The 14,956-nt window shown below is 48.2% G+C and overlaps 1 protein-coding gene across 1 annotated transcript in view; it reads left to right on the top strand.

The window, feature by feature from the left end:
* The window catches only part of LOC135826685 (ankyrin repeat, PH and SEC7 domain containing protein secG-like), a 121,270-nt gene that overhangs the window by 7,519 nt on the left and 98,795 nt on the right, over window positions 1–14,956 (top strand). The window contains exon 4 of the mRNA XM_065339286.1: window positions 7,274–7,375. Within this exon, the coding sequence (XP_065195358.1) occupies window positions 7,274–7,375 (102 nt within the window). The remainder of the gene's footprint in view (window positions 1–7,273; window positions 7,376–14,956) is intronic.

Below are 14,956 nucleotides of genomic sequence, written 5' to 3'. Positions count from 1 at the left end.
CATCTTTCAAGTCAATTGTGAACATAAAGCACTCGGACTGAAATAACTGGGGAATGACACGACGATTTTCAAACGAGAAATGCATATCAGCTAGGAATTGATTAACATACCGCAGATCTAATATTACGCGCAGCTTCCCATTTTTCTTTGGAAGCACACCCAAAGGACTGACCACAACTAAGCTGGCCAGTGGGGCTTCCTCAACGGCACCCGAATAATATATATCCCGTATATGGGAGGACACAAACTCAGCATGGGAGAAAACAGAAGGGGAATTACAGATGATCTTTGGAGGAGGAAGGGCAGTGAAACACAAAAAATAACCACACTCAATAATCTTCAATACAAACTCTGACGCACCAATACCACGCCAAAAACTAACACATGGCTTAAGCCGCCCGTGCACACTTATCTTATTGTGGGTGCTGGGCTGGCATGAGGGCTGCTGCCACTGGTGAAGCACTAAACATGCTCGGGCCGCCGAATTGCCCATTTGCTGCTCCACCAAATCACGGTTGGTATTGCCATGGACCACGCTGCTGGCTGGGGCATACTCTGGCCATGTGACCCACCTGTCCACAGGCATAGCAGGTGACTCCCGCAGAGCCCAGAACTCTGCCTCCGTCTCCGAACGCCCCGAAGCCAATGTTTCTTCGGCCGTACTGTGCAGGCGGCCGCGACATATACTGCTCGCTGGGGGTGCGAAAATTCCGCTGCTGATGCTCCCGCGTGCTATCAGGACGTGCTGCTGTCCGCCGTGCTGTTGCAGCCGCCTCAGCAATCCTCTTGTCATCTGCCAACCCCTTCACCCAGCACACCGTTTTCATATACTTCGACTGTTTTCCAATCGTAAGCGTCCGCAATCCGGAGATGCTTCTGGCGGAGGGTCAGGGTCGCCTTACTTTTTGCTAGGTATGCAGCCGCGTCATGACCTGATGGCAGTTGAGTGAGCGCTCCCTCCACGCCATCGAGCACAGTTTGGTTTACGTCAAATTGTTTTTGCAGGCCAGCTTGCTTCAACGTGACCTGGTTCGACTTGGAGGCTGCCAGCTCATCCCGCGTAGCCCTCGTCTCTCTCTTGACATCCTGGATCTCCTCTGACAGCTGTCCGAAGGCCTGCGCGAACCAAGCTGGCGGGGAGCCGGCAACCTCCAGGGAATCCACCATGACAGGATTCGGAGCAGGTACTTGCTCCTCGACGTTGCCAGCACGAATACACTTTCGGGCCGTGCCCACAGCTCCAGGTGAGGCGGACCGGGTCCGTTTTTTTCTGGGTGGAACTGGGATTTGAACCAGGGGTGCAAGCGAAACGCTTGCCAGCGAGTTTTTACTTCTCGTTTGTGGCATGGTCAAACTCTTCCACGGACGAACAAAAATGCAAACTATAAGAGAAAAAGAGAAAGACCACGATGAAGAGAAAAGTTTGAGAACACTGACAAAAAAACAGCTGACGCAATCCTGGTGCCATAAAAATGGTGAAAATGCTGGCAAAAAAATACATCTTTCGTTTCATTTGCTACGCTCAGCCAACGAAAAATAACACTTTCACCCTAAACCTCGTTTTCGCAGAAGTTGGGCCATATGACGATAGTGTAGATTTAATAATAATACAAGAAAGACGAAGCAAACTCTAAGAGCACCAAAGAAAAACTGTACCATGAACAAGAAAGCCACCATGACAAGGCTACCTCTTGCCCAGAGGAACAGTCCCGAAAAGGTGCTAGGAAACCAGAAAAGGATACAAGAAAAGAAACAAGTGCAAATTTTCCGTACTGCACCGTACGCGTATATGGTGCGTGAGACATAATTCAAAAATGGCGTTGCTGCGAATGCACACTTCGGCAGCTGGCACATGGCAAGAAAGAACGAAAGTAATTCGAAAACAGTTCGAACACAACGAAGAAATAAGTTTGAGAGAACAATAAATTTATCAAGTAGAACAATGTCTGAATCTGCCAGGGGGTGCTTGCACCCAGCACTGGGTCACAGTAAGCGCTGACAGACAAAAGAGAAAGAACTAACGGAAGAAGAGAAATACTACAGGGCTGGGGAACGAAGATCAAACGGCAATCCAGTAAGTCATAACATTTGATTACACTCAACCTGTCACAATCAATACGGTTGCCACTGAAATACTACTCTAACACTGCTCTGAGCACGCAGCGTGGACATGGTACATGCATTTACCACAGAAGTCTGCAGTTTTACAGCAGCAGTCAGCAGATATTGATGTGCAGATTGCGTGGTGAACATTTGTCCACGAGTGGAGAGAACCCAAATGACCCACCAACCAGTACACTCGAGAAAAAGACTGCCAATCGGTTCAGTCAGGGTTGTATCATAATAATAGTTACAGTTCGCATGTCACTCTTGGAAGGATCCATGGGCTTAACGCATCTTTCAACGAAATCCAGGCACAAGAGCCGACAAAAGGCATCTCATTATTGTTAGAACGTAGCGCAGTAAGAACAACTACGCAAGCGCAGCACATTTTTCCACAAGCATCAGCCATTTTTCCTTGTCTAGAGCCAGTTCAAAACAGTCAGAAATATCAATATTGGCGCGCTTTAGATCATTTTTAATATTGTCAATCCATCTGAGATGGGGTCGGCCACGTGGGCGCTTGATGTCCCGGGTATTAATTGCCATCTCCAGTGCTTGATAGGACGCTGAGTCCTATCAAGTGCTGTGATGAAATCACAGCACAAGACGGCCTTCTGCTCCTTGGCGAGCGCATCGTCATTCCACTTTCCATGCGCAATGCCGTGAAAACCAAAGCACACGCCAGTCACATAGGAGTAAAATCATGCATACGGCGAGCCCGTGACCTTGTTTATTGGCCTGGAATGTCGAGTGAGATTCGTCAGTTCGTCGTAAACTGCGACACCTGTGCTCGTCATACCAGCAAGCAGCAGCCCGAGACACTCTTCCTACACCCAGTGCCAGATCGCCCGTGGCAGAAAGTAGGAATCGACATCTTTACCATCAAGTCAAGAAACTACTTAGTTACAGTTGACTACCTGAGCAACTTCTACAAGGTTGATTTCCTTCCTGACACTCTGGCCAGCACTTGCATCAGCAAGATCAAGTATCACTTCGCCAGGCATGGGATCCCTGATGTAGTCGTCTCCGACAATGGTCCCCAGTTCTCATGCCGGGAATTTAGCGCCTTCGCCTCGAAGTGGGAATTCTCGCATGAGCACAGCAGCCCAGGCAACAGCAGATCTAATGGTGCTACTGAGGCCGCCGTCAAGGATGCGAAGAAGTTCATGAAGAAGTGCAAGGAAGAGAAGTCCGATCCATACCTCGGGTTACTGAATGTGCGCAACACACCCACTGAAGGTCTCAGCACCAGTCCCGTGCAACGACTATTTGGTGGCCAAACCAGAACTGTGCTGCCAACCCTGAATGATCGCCTCAAGCCCGCTGCAGATATGTCAACCGACATTCAGAAGAAGGAGACCAGAAGACAAAAGGCAGCTGAGCACCTCGACCACCGAAGGAAAGACCTCCGCCACTCACGTCTGGCGCAAAGGTTTTCATTCAACCGATTGACGGCAAGTCGAGAGAATGGCAGCCTGCAGTAATCGCCGGCAAGACGTCTAGCCGCAGTTATGAAGTCTCCTGCAACGGAAGAGTCCTGCAGCGGAATCGACAGTTTATCCGACCCGCACCGCCGACTGCAGCTGACGGGCCAGACCGGGCATCATCCACACCGCCGAGCCCGAAGCTACCTGGGCCGTCAACGCCTGTTCCCAAGACCACGCCATCCAAGATCCCGGCGTTGGTGCAACGCACACCATCCAAGATCCCGGTGTTGGTGCAACGGTCGCCAGAGTCACAAGGCGCCCGCACTGACATCCAGACAATGCGATCTGGAAGAGTGGTCCGGATCCCTAAGAGTCTCATCATCGACTCCTGATTGATCAGTAGTGCCTGTTTAAGAGTCGTTTCATTATGTATGTGCGTGCTGCATTACATACGCTCAAGCCAGCTCATCATGTTGAGCTATTTCATTTGACTCTTATAATGCCGCCATACACATGTATTTGATTTGCTCGGACACTCTCTTATTTCAAAGAAAGGGAGATGTCACGTGTACTGCGTTCACGTACACATGTGTTATATGGGTGCCCCACGCATGCGCAGGTGACGTCATGCGTGGATTGGGTTTTGGCTCTTTGCTGGCATTTCAGGCTTTCGCTAGTCAGTCTGTTCTCTACGCTTCTGGCAACTGTTTTTGCCAATGCTCTGTCCTGAGACTGTTCTAACTACTTCCTGCTATTGTGCCATTCACACGGCTGTAGCATTGTGGCTTTGTTGGTTATAGACTGATAAGACTGATCACGTAACACTTGGGCCGCCCAGTAACAATTGGCGCTTATCTTCACACTTGTCTCAGGAAGGAAATACATATATTTGAAGCATTCCACGATCACAAAGCACTATGCACATGATTAGTTACATGTCAGTAAGCAACTCAGCCGAAAATTCAAGCAAGTTATACGTCCTCCTCGCCACTATCATCCCTGGAGGAAGAGCTCAAAACGTTAGATCCGGACAGCTGCTGCACGATAGCTTGTTCCACTTCTCCTCGTCTCGAATCAAGCTCACAGCCAGTGCGTGACTGTCACCTCGCCGCTCTGAAGCTGAATGAGACTGCCCGCGTGTTGGCTGTAAGTGGTATCCCCGTTCGTCGCAATAATGCGGCTTCTTTGTTTGAGACAAAAAGGCAACGCCATAACAGTGTCCTTTTTTCAAATCGTCTCTTGCGCTTGTCGTACTTCCTGATCAGCACCCACGCGAGCCGCTGGTGCTTGTACATGCAGCCCAGTGATAGCTTCCGCTTGATGTAGCACCTGTACTGCACCTAAGTCCTAACGCCTTGCACCATGCTTTTCGGCTAGTTTCCTGAAAGTCTTTTGCACAAGAGTTTCACTCAGGACTTGGTGTTTATTTTGATTAGCTCCTTTGCCCGGTCCACTGTGAGGTTGAGAGTGTGTCCGCTGGATTGGTCTCACTTTCTGGAGATGTCGACATGAGGTGCAATTTCTTCGTCGGCGATTTGCTGGTGATAAATCTTCACTAGGCGCTGTACTGTGCCAGCACTGAAATTCAAGCTCGCGAAGCGCTTTTTCAGTTTCTCTATGCCTCCCCGCAATAAACAATCCTTGCCACTAGACAGCTCGAAATAGACAGAAACTGCATTCTCCATCGCTCTGAAATGCGAACATGCCGACCTATTTTACGAACTCGAGCGGAGACTGCGTCGTTTCCTTCGCTGACGGAAGTGTTCGTCGGTGGCATCTCTGTCAAAAAGACTCAAACGAACCGATCGCAACTTCTGTGGTGGTTTGTGCTGCCATGTCGTCGGATGCAATGATCAATGGTTATGTTTGGATGGTGAATCGGTGGTTCTATGTCGTATGACACAGGCAGAACACTGAAAAATCAAGTGGGAAGATAAGCGCCAATTTTAACTTGGCGGACTAAGTAGTATCATTCAAATCGTGTCCACTATCTGTTGCTATAACTTATAAGTGAAAATCTGTGGGTGCACATCCAGTACATTTCGCAGATTAGCGTGCTTCTCTTGTGACGGGCATCTACATGGTACACGATGTGTATGAGTGTACACGTGTGTGTGTGTTGTAGGGGGAGGGGTGTATCTGCATGTTTGTCTGTACATGTATATTATTATATTATTATTATACGCATTCCCGCGTTGAAGTGTAGCAGCAGTATGCTGCGTCCACAACTTCGCTTATGCAGAATGGCTTGGGTGAGAGGAGAGGGGAGAGAAAGCAACAAGGCAACCAACATCTACGAAATTGGTCACAATAACATGAAGAGAACCAACCTACATATGCATGATTGCACAAGAATGGAGACGACCAAATATAATGGCTATAATCATTGTGCCACAAAAACGGTACACAGGAGATCTGACGACAATGTAACGAAACATAAAACTCAGTTACTCAACACAGGTTCCACTAAATTAGAAGAGAACAACGCTACAACGTTAGAATTGCCGCTAAATTATCGCAAGTGTAGAGAACGAGTCCAATACAAATGAAAACCATGAACAGACTGTCCCGAAGTAGTTATTTTGGGAACAAATTGTACTTGTAATTGTACAAGACTTCGTGAGTATTCAACTCAAATTCGTGTTCCGTCAGCGTCAGTATCAGCAAGTACATGTATCTATTAGGGCTAAAACGATTATATCGGTTATCCATCTAATTGATCTTAAAGCGGGATTCACAGAAGCATTTTTGGGATGCGATATACGATGCTACGGCCGCGAAACCGGGAAATCCCCATATCGCAGCCATCTCGCAGCCCGCGCCACTGCGGCAACTGCGCCATCGCAGAAGTTGAGCTCGGCTCAACTTTTGCGATGCGACAAGCGATTTGGCGTACGATTTTGACCTTTTCTATAACAAAGTTGTACAAAGGTTCAAGAGTTGAGGCAGGTAAACTACCTCCCCTGGAGGACCTGCTCCGGCCTCTTGGGGTGGAGGATCGTCCACGTCCAGGCATGATCAGACAGATTACACTAAAGAAACGAAGAGAAAAGCACGCGGCCATGCAGCGAAAATTTGCAACTGTACAGCAGAGTGCAATAACAAAAAGAACACTGTCTTCAGACCAGCATGCACCTTCATGTGCATGCTGCAACTCCGCACTGTGCAGCCAGTGTGTACTGCACTCCCAGCACAGTCCGTGAACTCTGGACTGTGCACTCGCGTTTCGAAAAGAACAGCATTTTCTTGTTTACTTCGTTGCTCTCATCCAACAAGAAATGAGGCATAAAACTGCCGCAAACTACAAAGAAGAACGTAAGGATTTCTTGCGCGGGTGCAAGCTAGAAACGGCGAGTAAGTGGAACTGGTCAGAATCAGCTTCAAAGGACATTACGTTGACGATGTCGTATGTTGCCCAGTTGCAGTGACTGTTGCACATTCTATGATGCAAGAACACAGCGAGCGCGCTGCGATGAGCAGATTGAGCCTTTGTACTGAAAGTTGTACATGAAGTTCAGCATTTCGAATATTCGAATTCTGACTCACATGTTCAAGTATTCGGTGCAGCGAAAAAAATCGAAGGTATTCGAGCAATATTCGTTGCAACACTGGTTAAGAGTACTGTGTGTAGATGAGAACAACTCACTTCATAGTGAGTTGTGCATTACATGTACACTCAATATAGATATTATCTGATGGATACTGCATAGGAATGTCTGGTCATGTGTGTTACCTGCGCACAGGACGGTGGCCTTCCTGTTCATCACGCTGCATCGAAAGGACATGTGGAAGTCGTCAAGTATCTACTAGAACTCCAACCCGATACGCTCTCTGTGAAGGACAAGGTAAGACAACATACCATGCAACTTGTGTGGCGCTAAAGATTCGAAGATCAATTGAATAAGAAGCTAAGATACCTCGAATCATGCAAAACTGAACGTCTCAAACTGTACTGTACTTCAACTATGACAATTTGGATGCACAATGAGCAGCAGTTGGGGTTGGTTCATATATCGCCGGTATACGCCGGGAGCCACCGGCGGTGAGCATCTTGCAACCTCTCCCAGTGAATTGCAATGATGTGAATCAGTGCAATTGTAACAAAATCATACTGTAACTAGTCGCAAGGGTCCAGCGGCAAAGTTGGGCAGGCTCAACTCTTGCAATCCCAATCTGCTCCGGCAGTCAATCATGTGGTTATGCTCCTACCTCCGAAAGGATGCCAGATTATGCTCAAAATTTTCAACCACACAATTATGCCAATAATTATGCCGGCATAATCCGCCGGTGCCTATCCGGCACCGATCCCGTACAATTTTGACCAAAAGTGGTTTGTGAACCGTTTGTCAAATTTTCAAACCAAGATTAGTCCTAAATTTTCCTAAATGGAAGCTAAGGTTGAGATACATTAGCCATTCTTGTAGTCGCATCAATGTGGCAAATAAAGTCAGCATACCAACCCATCCTTCCCGGATGATCGGCTTGACTGTGGTGCAGCTTATGAGACAAAATACAATTGAAAGAAATAGAAATATGAAGGATGCATTCGCAAGCTCTTGTGACTTCATCAATGTTTGAATGCAGAACTTCGACACCACCGCTTACTAGACTGCAATGAATAGTGTAGAAGTAGTTTCATGATCTGATTCTGCACTACTTTGTAATGAATTTGGTACTACAGCAGTACTCGAACCGTATACAGGACAAACCACGAGGTGGATCACCGCCAGTGCTTCCCGGCGCCGATTTGGCTTATGTGAACCAACCTTAAAACAAGCAGCAGTTTCACACGACAATCGTTTTCGCAGCATAAAAAAGGACGGCTCATCAGGTATGCAAAGATGAACTCAGATGGAGAGCCAAGGATAAATTTATAGCACTGAAAGAAAAGGACCAAAGAGCTACAAGATACGCTAATGTCCACTGACACCACCAGTTACTTGGAGCAGACACTTTCTTTACCAATCACTCTGCCACCAAAGTCACAACATCTTCGTTCGTTTTTTGGAGCATTTTATGTCGCCATGACGCCGAGACCTTAGGTCAGCTGAGGAAAAAAAGCCTCACCATCACTATATATCTAGTAATGACTGAGTACGAGGTCTTTTATTTCCTATACTGACCAAGTACGAAGTCAATATTAGATTTATCACGACTGACCAAAGAATGTGTTCAATCGCTAAAAAGGAGTCGAGTATAAGCGGTCAATATAGCCTTAACTAATGAGTGAAATATGCAGGAATATTTGACTGCTTAGGTATGGCAAATATCTTTGTGTGTACATGTATAATTATATTAGGGCTGAAACGATTATACTTGGTCCGCGTCAGCAATATTGTCGCTTATCTTTCGGCTTTGTTATTATGACGCCAATGCTCACTTGGCAGCCCATTTCATTCCAATTTTGCTTAGTAGGTTAGTTTACTAGTATCTGAAAGGTCTAGCTAGATTTCGAGAGTGACAGGTTCGTGATTCTGATTGGTTCAGCGCCGCATCAATAATTATAGATTATCTTGTCACACTGGGCAGGCAAGAGCAGCTCGTCGCACAAGAAAGTAATCGGCTACTCGGAATCAGTTCCATTTGCAAAACGGGCGAGATCAATCACCTTAGGGATCGCTCGCCAAGCTGACATCGCAGTTCCCTCGCCTCCAGTGCAACGCTCGGAGTATCCAGCGACGCATACATTGCTGCAAGTACTGTACGAGTCATCGTTGTTCAAAATAAATCTTGCAAATAACGGCGACTGATTTGAACCACACAGGCAGTCGTGCTGCCCACGCGAAGTCCTATAGAGAAGGCGATCGTGACCGTCGACTTCCCTTTAGAAAATAGCCAGGCAGCGGAGAGGAAGAGAGATGAGCTTGCGAAAAAATATTTGTCACCAGCGCCGGGAGCAGCGACAAGGAGGACCAATAATGCATGAACCCTTCCTTGGACAATAAATTCCACTTGGCCAGTTGTCATTCTGTACCTTACCTTCCTTCATACCAAGTTTTATCGTCTCAAGTGCACGCGTTGATGTCCAAAGTCAAAGTTCAAATTGGACGATGTTTTACCGATACTTGTAGTTTTACTCTCTCTCTCACGAAATGTATTCCTATCTGTAATTGAAGACTTGTTTTCTTCTGGTTAGTGTGCCATGGTAGAGGATAGACTAATGCACAGCCAGTAATCCCCTTACAGCTTATGGTGCCGAAACCCGGGACCAGTGGAATCCGGTTTGGACCCGCCAAGCCTGATGTTGTCGCATCTGTTTTAGCGATGCACACCCGTCGCCTCATGTCAGCGTGAAGCATGATGGGCATGACGTAATTCTCCAGTCGCAGGATGGCGAAGTGCGCTGGAATGCGGAGAAAAGGGAGTGGGAGCTTTCTTGGCAGTGGAAATATGGTGTTGCCCCAGCGGCTATGCTTGGATCCGGCATCGCAGCTTAATCGCGAGAGAAGCTCACTCCAGAGCAAGACGCCCTGTTCTGTGCTGAAGTGGAGAAGTGGATCGAGAGTGAGTGGCTGATTCCACACGATCCGATGGTGCATGGTGAGCCAGCAGCAGTGTTACCGCGACAGTCGTTTGGCCAGTGCTCGACTACCGTTGCCTCAATGCCCGGCTGCAATCAGACCCTGGTTGTAACAGGTTTAATCAAACTTGAAAAGTAAGAGGCCTGGTTGAGCGTGCCTCGACCAGTTATATGCAAAATGTGATAGTATACATGTGGCAATGGCGCCAATGAAGGTGCTAATAGACAGGCGTAAGACGCATGAGGTGCGAGGGAGTGTAAAGTTATAGAGAACAGGGGAAAACTGTTACATCATCCCCCTCCTATGGAGAGGAAGGAGCTTATAACCCAAATGCTCAAGTGGAATAGAGTACAATAAGCGCAAACACGTGCGAGACGAAAAAAGGCTTCGCACTGAAGTAACACAATAAGACGACTGAAACTCCATGCAAATAAAGTGTAATAAGCTCAACAAATGTGTAAGGTGAAACTAGAAGTTCAACTGCAAAACTCAGCGGGCAGAAGCCAAGGTTTTGTACTTCTGAAGTGGAACAATGTCATTACCAGATTCATCCAACAAATAATGTTCAGGCTCCCAAGTGGCATCAGAGTAGCCTTGCCACTTGACTAGGTACTAAAGCTGATTCTGCCGGCGGCGGTGACTGAGAATGTTCTCCACCACATAGCGGGCATGACCATCAAGTTCCGTGATAGGCGGAGGCGTAGGCTGTCTCCTATTAGGAATAGCGTTCTTCTCGTAGGCACGGAGTGCCGACACATTAAATACCGGGTGACAGCGGCTGGTATGAGGCAACTTGAGCTTGTAGGCATTCGGGCCGACCACATGGGTTATAGGAAAGGGGCCAAACCACTTGGGGCGTAATTTATGGGATGGTCGGTCCCGAGCTTCAGGAGTCAGGAGGAAATCCCGGTAGACCATTACCAAATCTCCCACCTTCAGCTTTCCCTCGACCCTTGTCCGATCTGCATAGAAGGCCTGACGAGCTTGAGCGGCCACTAGCGCATCTTGTGAGATCTTGACCGCGTCTTGTCTTGCTTGCAACCAATCAGCTGAATCTCTGCCTCCCTGAATAGGGTTGAGGAAGTCGGGTGGCGCTCTGGGATTTAGACCGTAATTTAAGAAGAACGGTGTGTTTCCTGTAGATGATTGAGTAGCGCTGTTGATAGAAAACTCACAGAGAGGTAGGAGCATATCCCAGTTATCTTGTTTATGATTTACAAAAGCCCTCAGCACATCCTCTACTATTCTGTTTACTCGTTCAGTTAGGCCATCTGTCTGAGGGTGATTGGCAGTACTAAATGCTAGTTTCGTTCCTAAGCGATCAAACAATTCCTGAAAAAATGCTGCCGTAAATCTTGGATCACGATCACATACAATACTAGAACTCAAACCATGAAGTCGAAATACATGTTGAATATACAGATCAGCACTTCCTTTAGCGTCAATAGTAGAGGAAGTAGGTGCTAAATGTACACACTTTGTCAAGCGGTCTACAAATACATATATAGCATCATGACCTGTATCGGTCCTAGGCAAACCCATGATAAAATCCATCGAGATATCCGCCCACGGCTGACTGGGCACTGGTAAATTCTGCAAGAGACCAGTTTTTAGCTGGCCGCCTTTAACTCGTTGGCAGACGTCACATGACTTGACAAACGCCTTTACATCCAGTCCCATTCTGGGCCAATAGAAATATCTAGAGAGTCTGAAATAGGTGCGATCTCGACCGGGATGCCCCGCAGTCACACAGTCATGGTATTCTTGAAGCAGGGCGAGTCGGAGTTTGCTACTCTTTGGAATGCATAACCTGTTCTGTGGTGAAGATCTGAGATAAAGATAACCGGGTGTTTCATTTAGAAGGTAACGGTCGTGCAGATTGTCATGGCTTGAATTTTTCAGTCTCCTGATAATGGGAGCAAGATCCTTGTCGCACTTGTAACCGCTGACAATTAACTGCGCTAAGTCTGGATTAATCTCTAGGGTATGCTCTATGGCATTCAACTGAATGTTAGGAGGATAGGATGACCCGCCTATTTCAGAATCACTGAACAGATCTGGACGGCGTGAAAGCGGGTCGGCAATGTTTTTCTTTCCTGGTTTGTGAAAGACCGTAAAGTCATAGTCAGCTAAAAACTCTACCCATCTTGCCTCACGCTTGGTGAGAGTCGGTTTGGTTCGTAAATAGACAACACCCATATTATCAGTCATCAGGTCAAAGTGGCGGAATAGATAGATTCTCCAGCACTTTAATGCAAATACCACAGCCAACGTTTCCCTCTCGGCCGCAGTATAGTTGCGTTCTGCAGCTGACAGTTTCCGACTACAATAGGCTACGGGATGCAAATCCATATCTTCTCCCTGCTGCAGGAGCACACCCGCCACGGCAAAGTCACTTGCGTCAGTTTCTACCATGAAGCTTTTCTCAACATCGGCCAGTTGCAACACTGGCGCCTCGAGTAATGCTGATTTTAGAGACTCGAATGCCTTCTGTCTAGCAGCGCTCCATTCAAAGCGTGAATTTTTTCCGGTGATTTCTTCTAATGGACGAGAGATGGTCGAGTGTCGATCTATGAACCTTCGGAAATAGTTTGCAAAGCCAAGAAACTTCCTCACATCAGTTACTGACGACGGAGTTGGCCATGTTTCCACAGCACTTATCTTCTTGGGATCAGGGGAAATTGATGTGCCGTTGATTTTATGCCCCAAGAAGAGAACTTCTCTCACGCCGAATTCGCATTTAGACTGTTTGCAATACAGCTCACTATTTCTAAGTGTTTCTAGAACTGTTTGAAGATGATGCTGATGATCTTCCCAGGTCTTGCTGAAAACTAGAATGTCATCCAAGAATACTACAACGAATTTTCGGAGATGCGGTTCCAGAATAGAGTTCATGAGAGACTGAAAGGTGGCCGGGGCATTAGTCAGCCCGAATCCCATGACTCTAAATTGGAAGTGGCCGAACGGCGTATTAATGGCCGTCTTAGAAACATCCGAGTCTTGAATTCTGATTTGATTGTAGCCTGACCGCAAGTCCAACTTGGAGAAATATGCACTGCCCTGGATCGTGTCGAATAAGTCATCAATATTAGGAAGACAAGCTTTGTTTTTGATCGTAATTCTATTCAATTCTCGCCAATCGCACACCATTCTCAGAGTACCATCCGACTTTTTCACAAAAAAACACAGGTGCACCGTATGGCGACTTACTTGGCTCAATGAATCCCTTCTCAAGTAATTCTGATAGCTGTGACTGGAGCTCGTCCATCTCTGGTTTCGGCAGGCGGTAGGCGGGTCGAGACGGTGGTCTGGCTCCATCTTCTATCTGGATTTCATGGTCGACTGGTCTCTTCGGTGGAAGCTCATTCGGCAGCTCGTCTGGAAATAAATCCTGGTACCTCTTGAGCAGGTTCTTGATGTCTTGTTGCTCTGATTCCTGGAGTTGTGGCCCGGAACGATTCTCCTCGTTGGCAGCAGTGACCCATGCAAGAAACCCCTCGGCTCCACTCCTCAGGGCATGACGAGCTTGTCGACCACTGATAAACATGCTTTCCACAGATGGCCGGTCGGCTGTCGGCGGGTTAGCTGAAGGCAATTTGGCAACAAAGGGCTCACCGTCCAACTGAACTTCGTTCGTACGGAAGTTGATGCTGGGGTTGTTCCTTGTAAGCCACGGCTTGCCAAGAATAGCGTCGTAGCGAGTCAGGGGATACACAGTAAAGTGCTGTTCCTCACTGAAGCCCCCGACTGTCACCCTTAGCGTGCGTGTGGAAATCTGCGGGACCTCGCTGGTCGAGCCGTCCGCCAATGTTACGCTCAGCACTGCTGAGCTTGCATCCGTGTCAAGATGATGCTTTCGAACAAAACTGTCTGCAATGAAGTCATGCGTCGAACCGGAATCTATCAGCATCACTGCACGGCGACCGCCGATCTTTCCCTGTATGCGCAGTAGGTCGTGTTCAGGTTCATTGCCGACGCTGACGTTGCTGACATGACACCTTTCTGCAACGGGACAATTTCCTACAGCTATGGGTGTCTCCGGCTCCGTAGGTTCCTGGAGAGCAACGTCTTCAACCTCCAGAGCTCCGAACCGGTTAGCGACTGGTACCGGCGTGGGCGCTTGGGTCGTCGCCAGTAAGCGCACCCCCTTTCTTACTGGCGACCAGCGTTTGGGTAGCGCTGTCCACCCTCAGTACAGTCTTTAGCGAGGTGGCCTGGCTTCCTGCAAGCAAAGCAGTGTCCCATTGCTCGCAGTTGGACACGCTCTTGGTCCGTCAGCTTGCGGAGGCCCTGACCACGGAAGCTGGGCACGGAACGCGACTCTCTACTGGCTGGTGGCCCCGACGCCGGTGGCCCTGACGACTGCTCCACGGTGTTTGCTGCCATGACAGCTTGCTCCAGGGTACGTGGATGCTCACGCATGACCTGTCGCTGGATGTGCGGCACTAGACCCCTGACGAACAGCAGCGCTCTGGTGTGGTGGTCGATTTCCGGCACTTGCAGGCTGAGGCGAGTGAAAGCAGCAATGTATGCGTCCAGCGACCCGCGCTGCGCTGCGGAAATTAGTCCCATACGCGATGTTTCCTCGTTGTGCCGTGGTCCGTACACATCGCCAAGTGCCGCTTTCAGAGCAGGCCAGTCGGAAAACACTTGGTTAGCTTCTAATGCCGCTATCAACCAAAGACGAGCGTTTCCAGTCAAAAATCCTGCCGCGTAGTCGACCCTCTGTGCCGCATTTGGGAGTGCCAACGACCGTAGGGCCATGTCCATTGCAAACGTCCATTCTTTGAATGTAGCGGAATCTCCTCCAAACACAGGCGGCTCTTTCGTAAGGCGGGGTGATGGCTCCCACGGTTCCGAGTTCGGATGTATCGTTCGGTTTCCTTGGCTAACGCGCTGAGCGGT

This window comes from Sycon ciliatum, chromosome 10 (assembly GCF_964019385.1).
Source record: "Sycon ciliatum chromosome 10, ocSycCili1.1, whole genome shotgun sequence".
NCBI lineage: Eukaryota > Metazoa > Porifera > Calcarea > Leucosolenida > Sycettidae > Sycon > Sycon ciliatum.
This window is presented reverse-complemented; position numbering and strand designations above follow the sequence as displayed.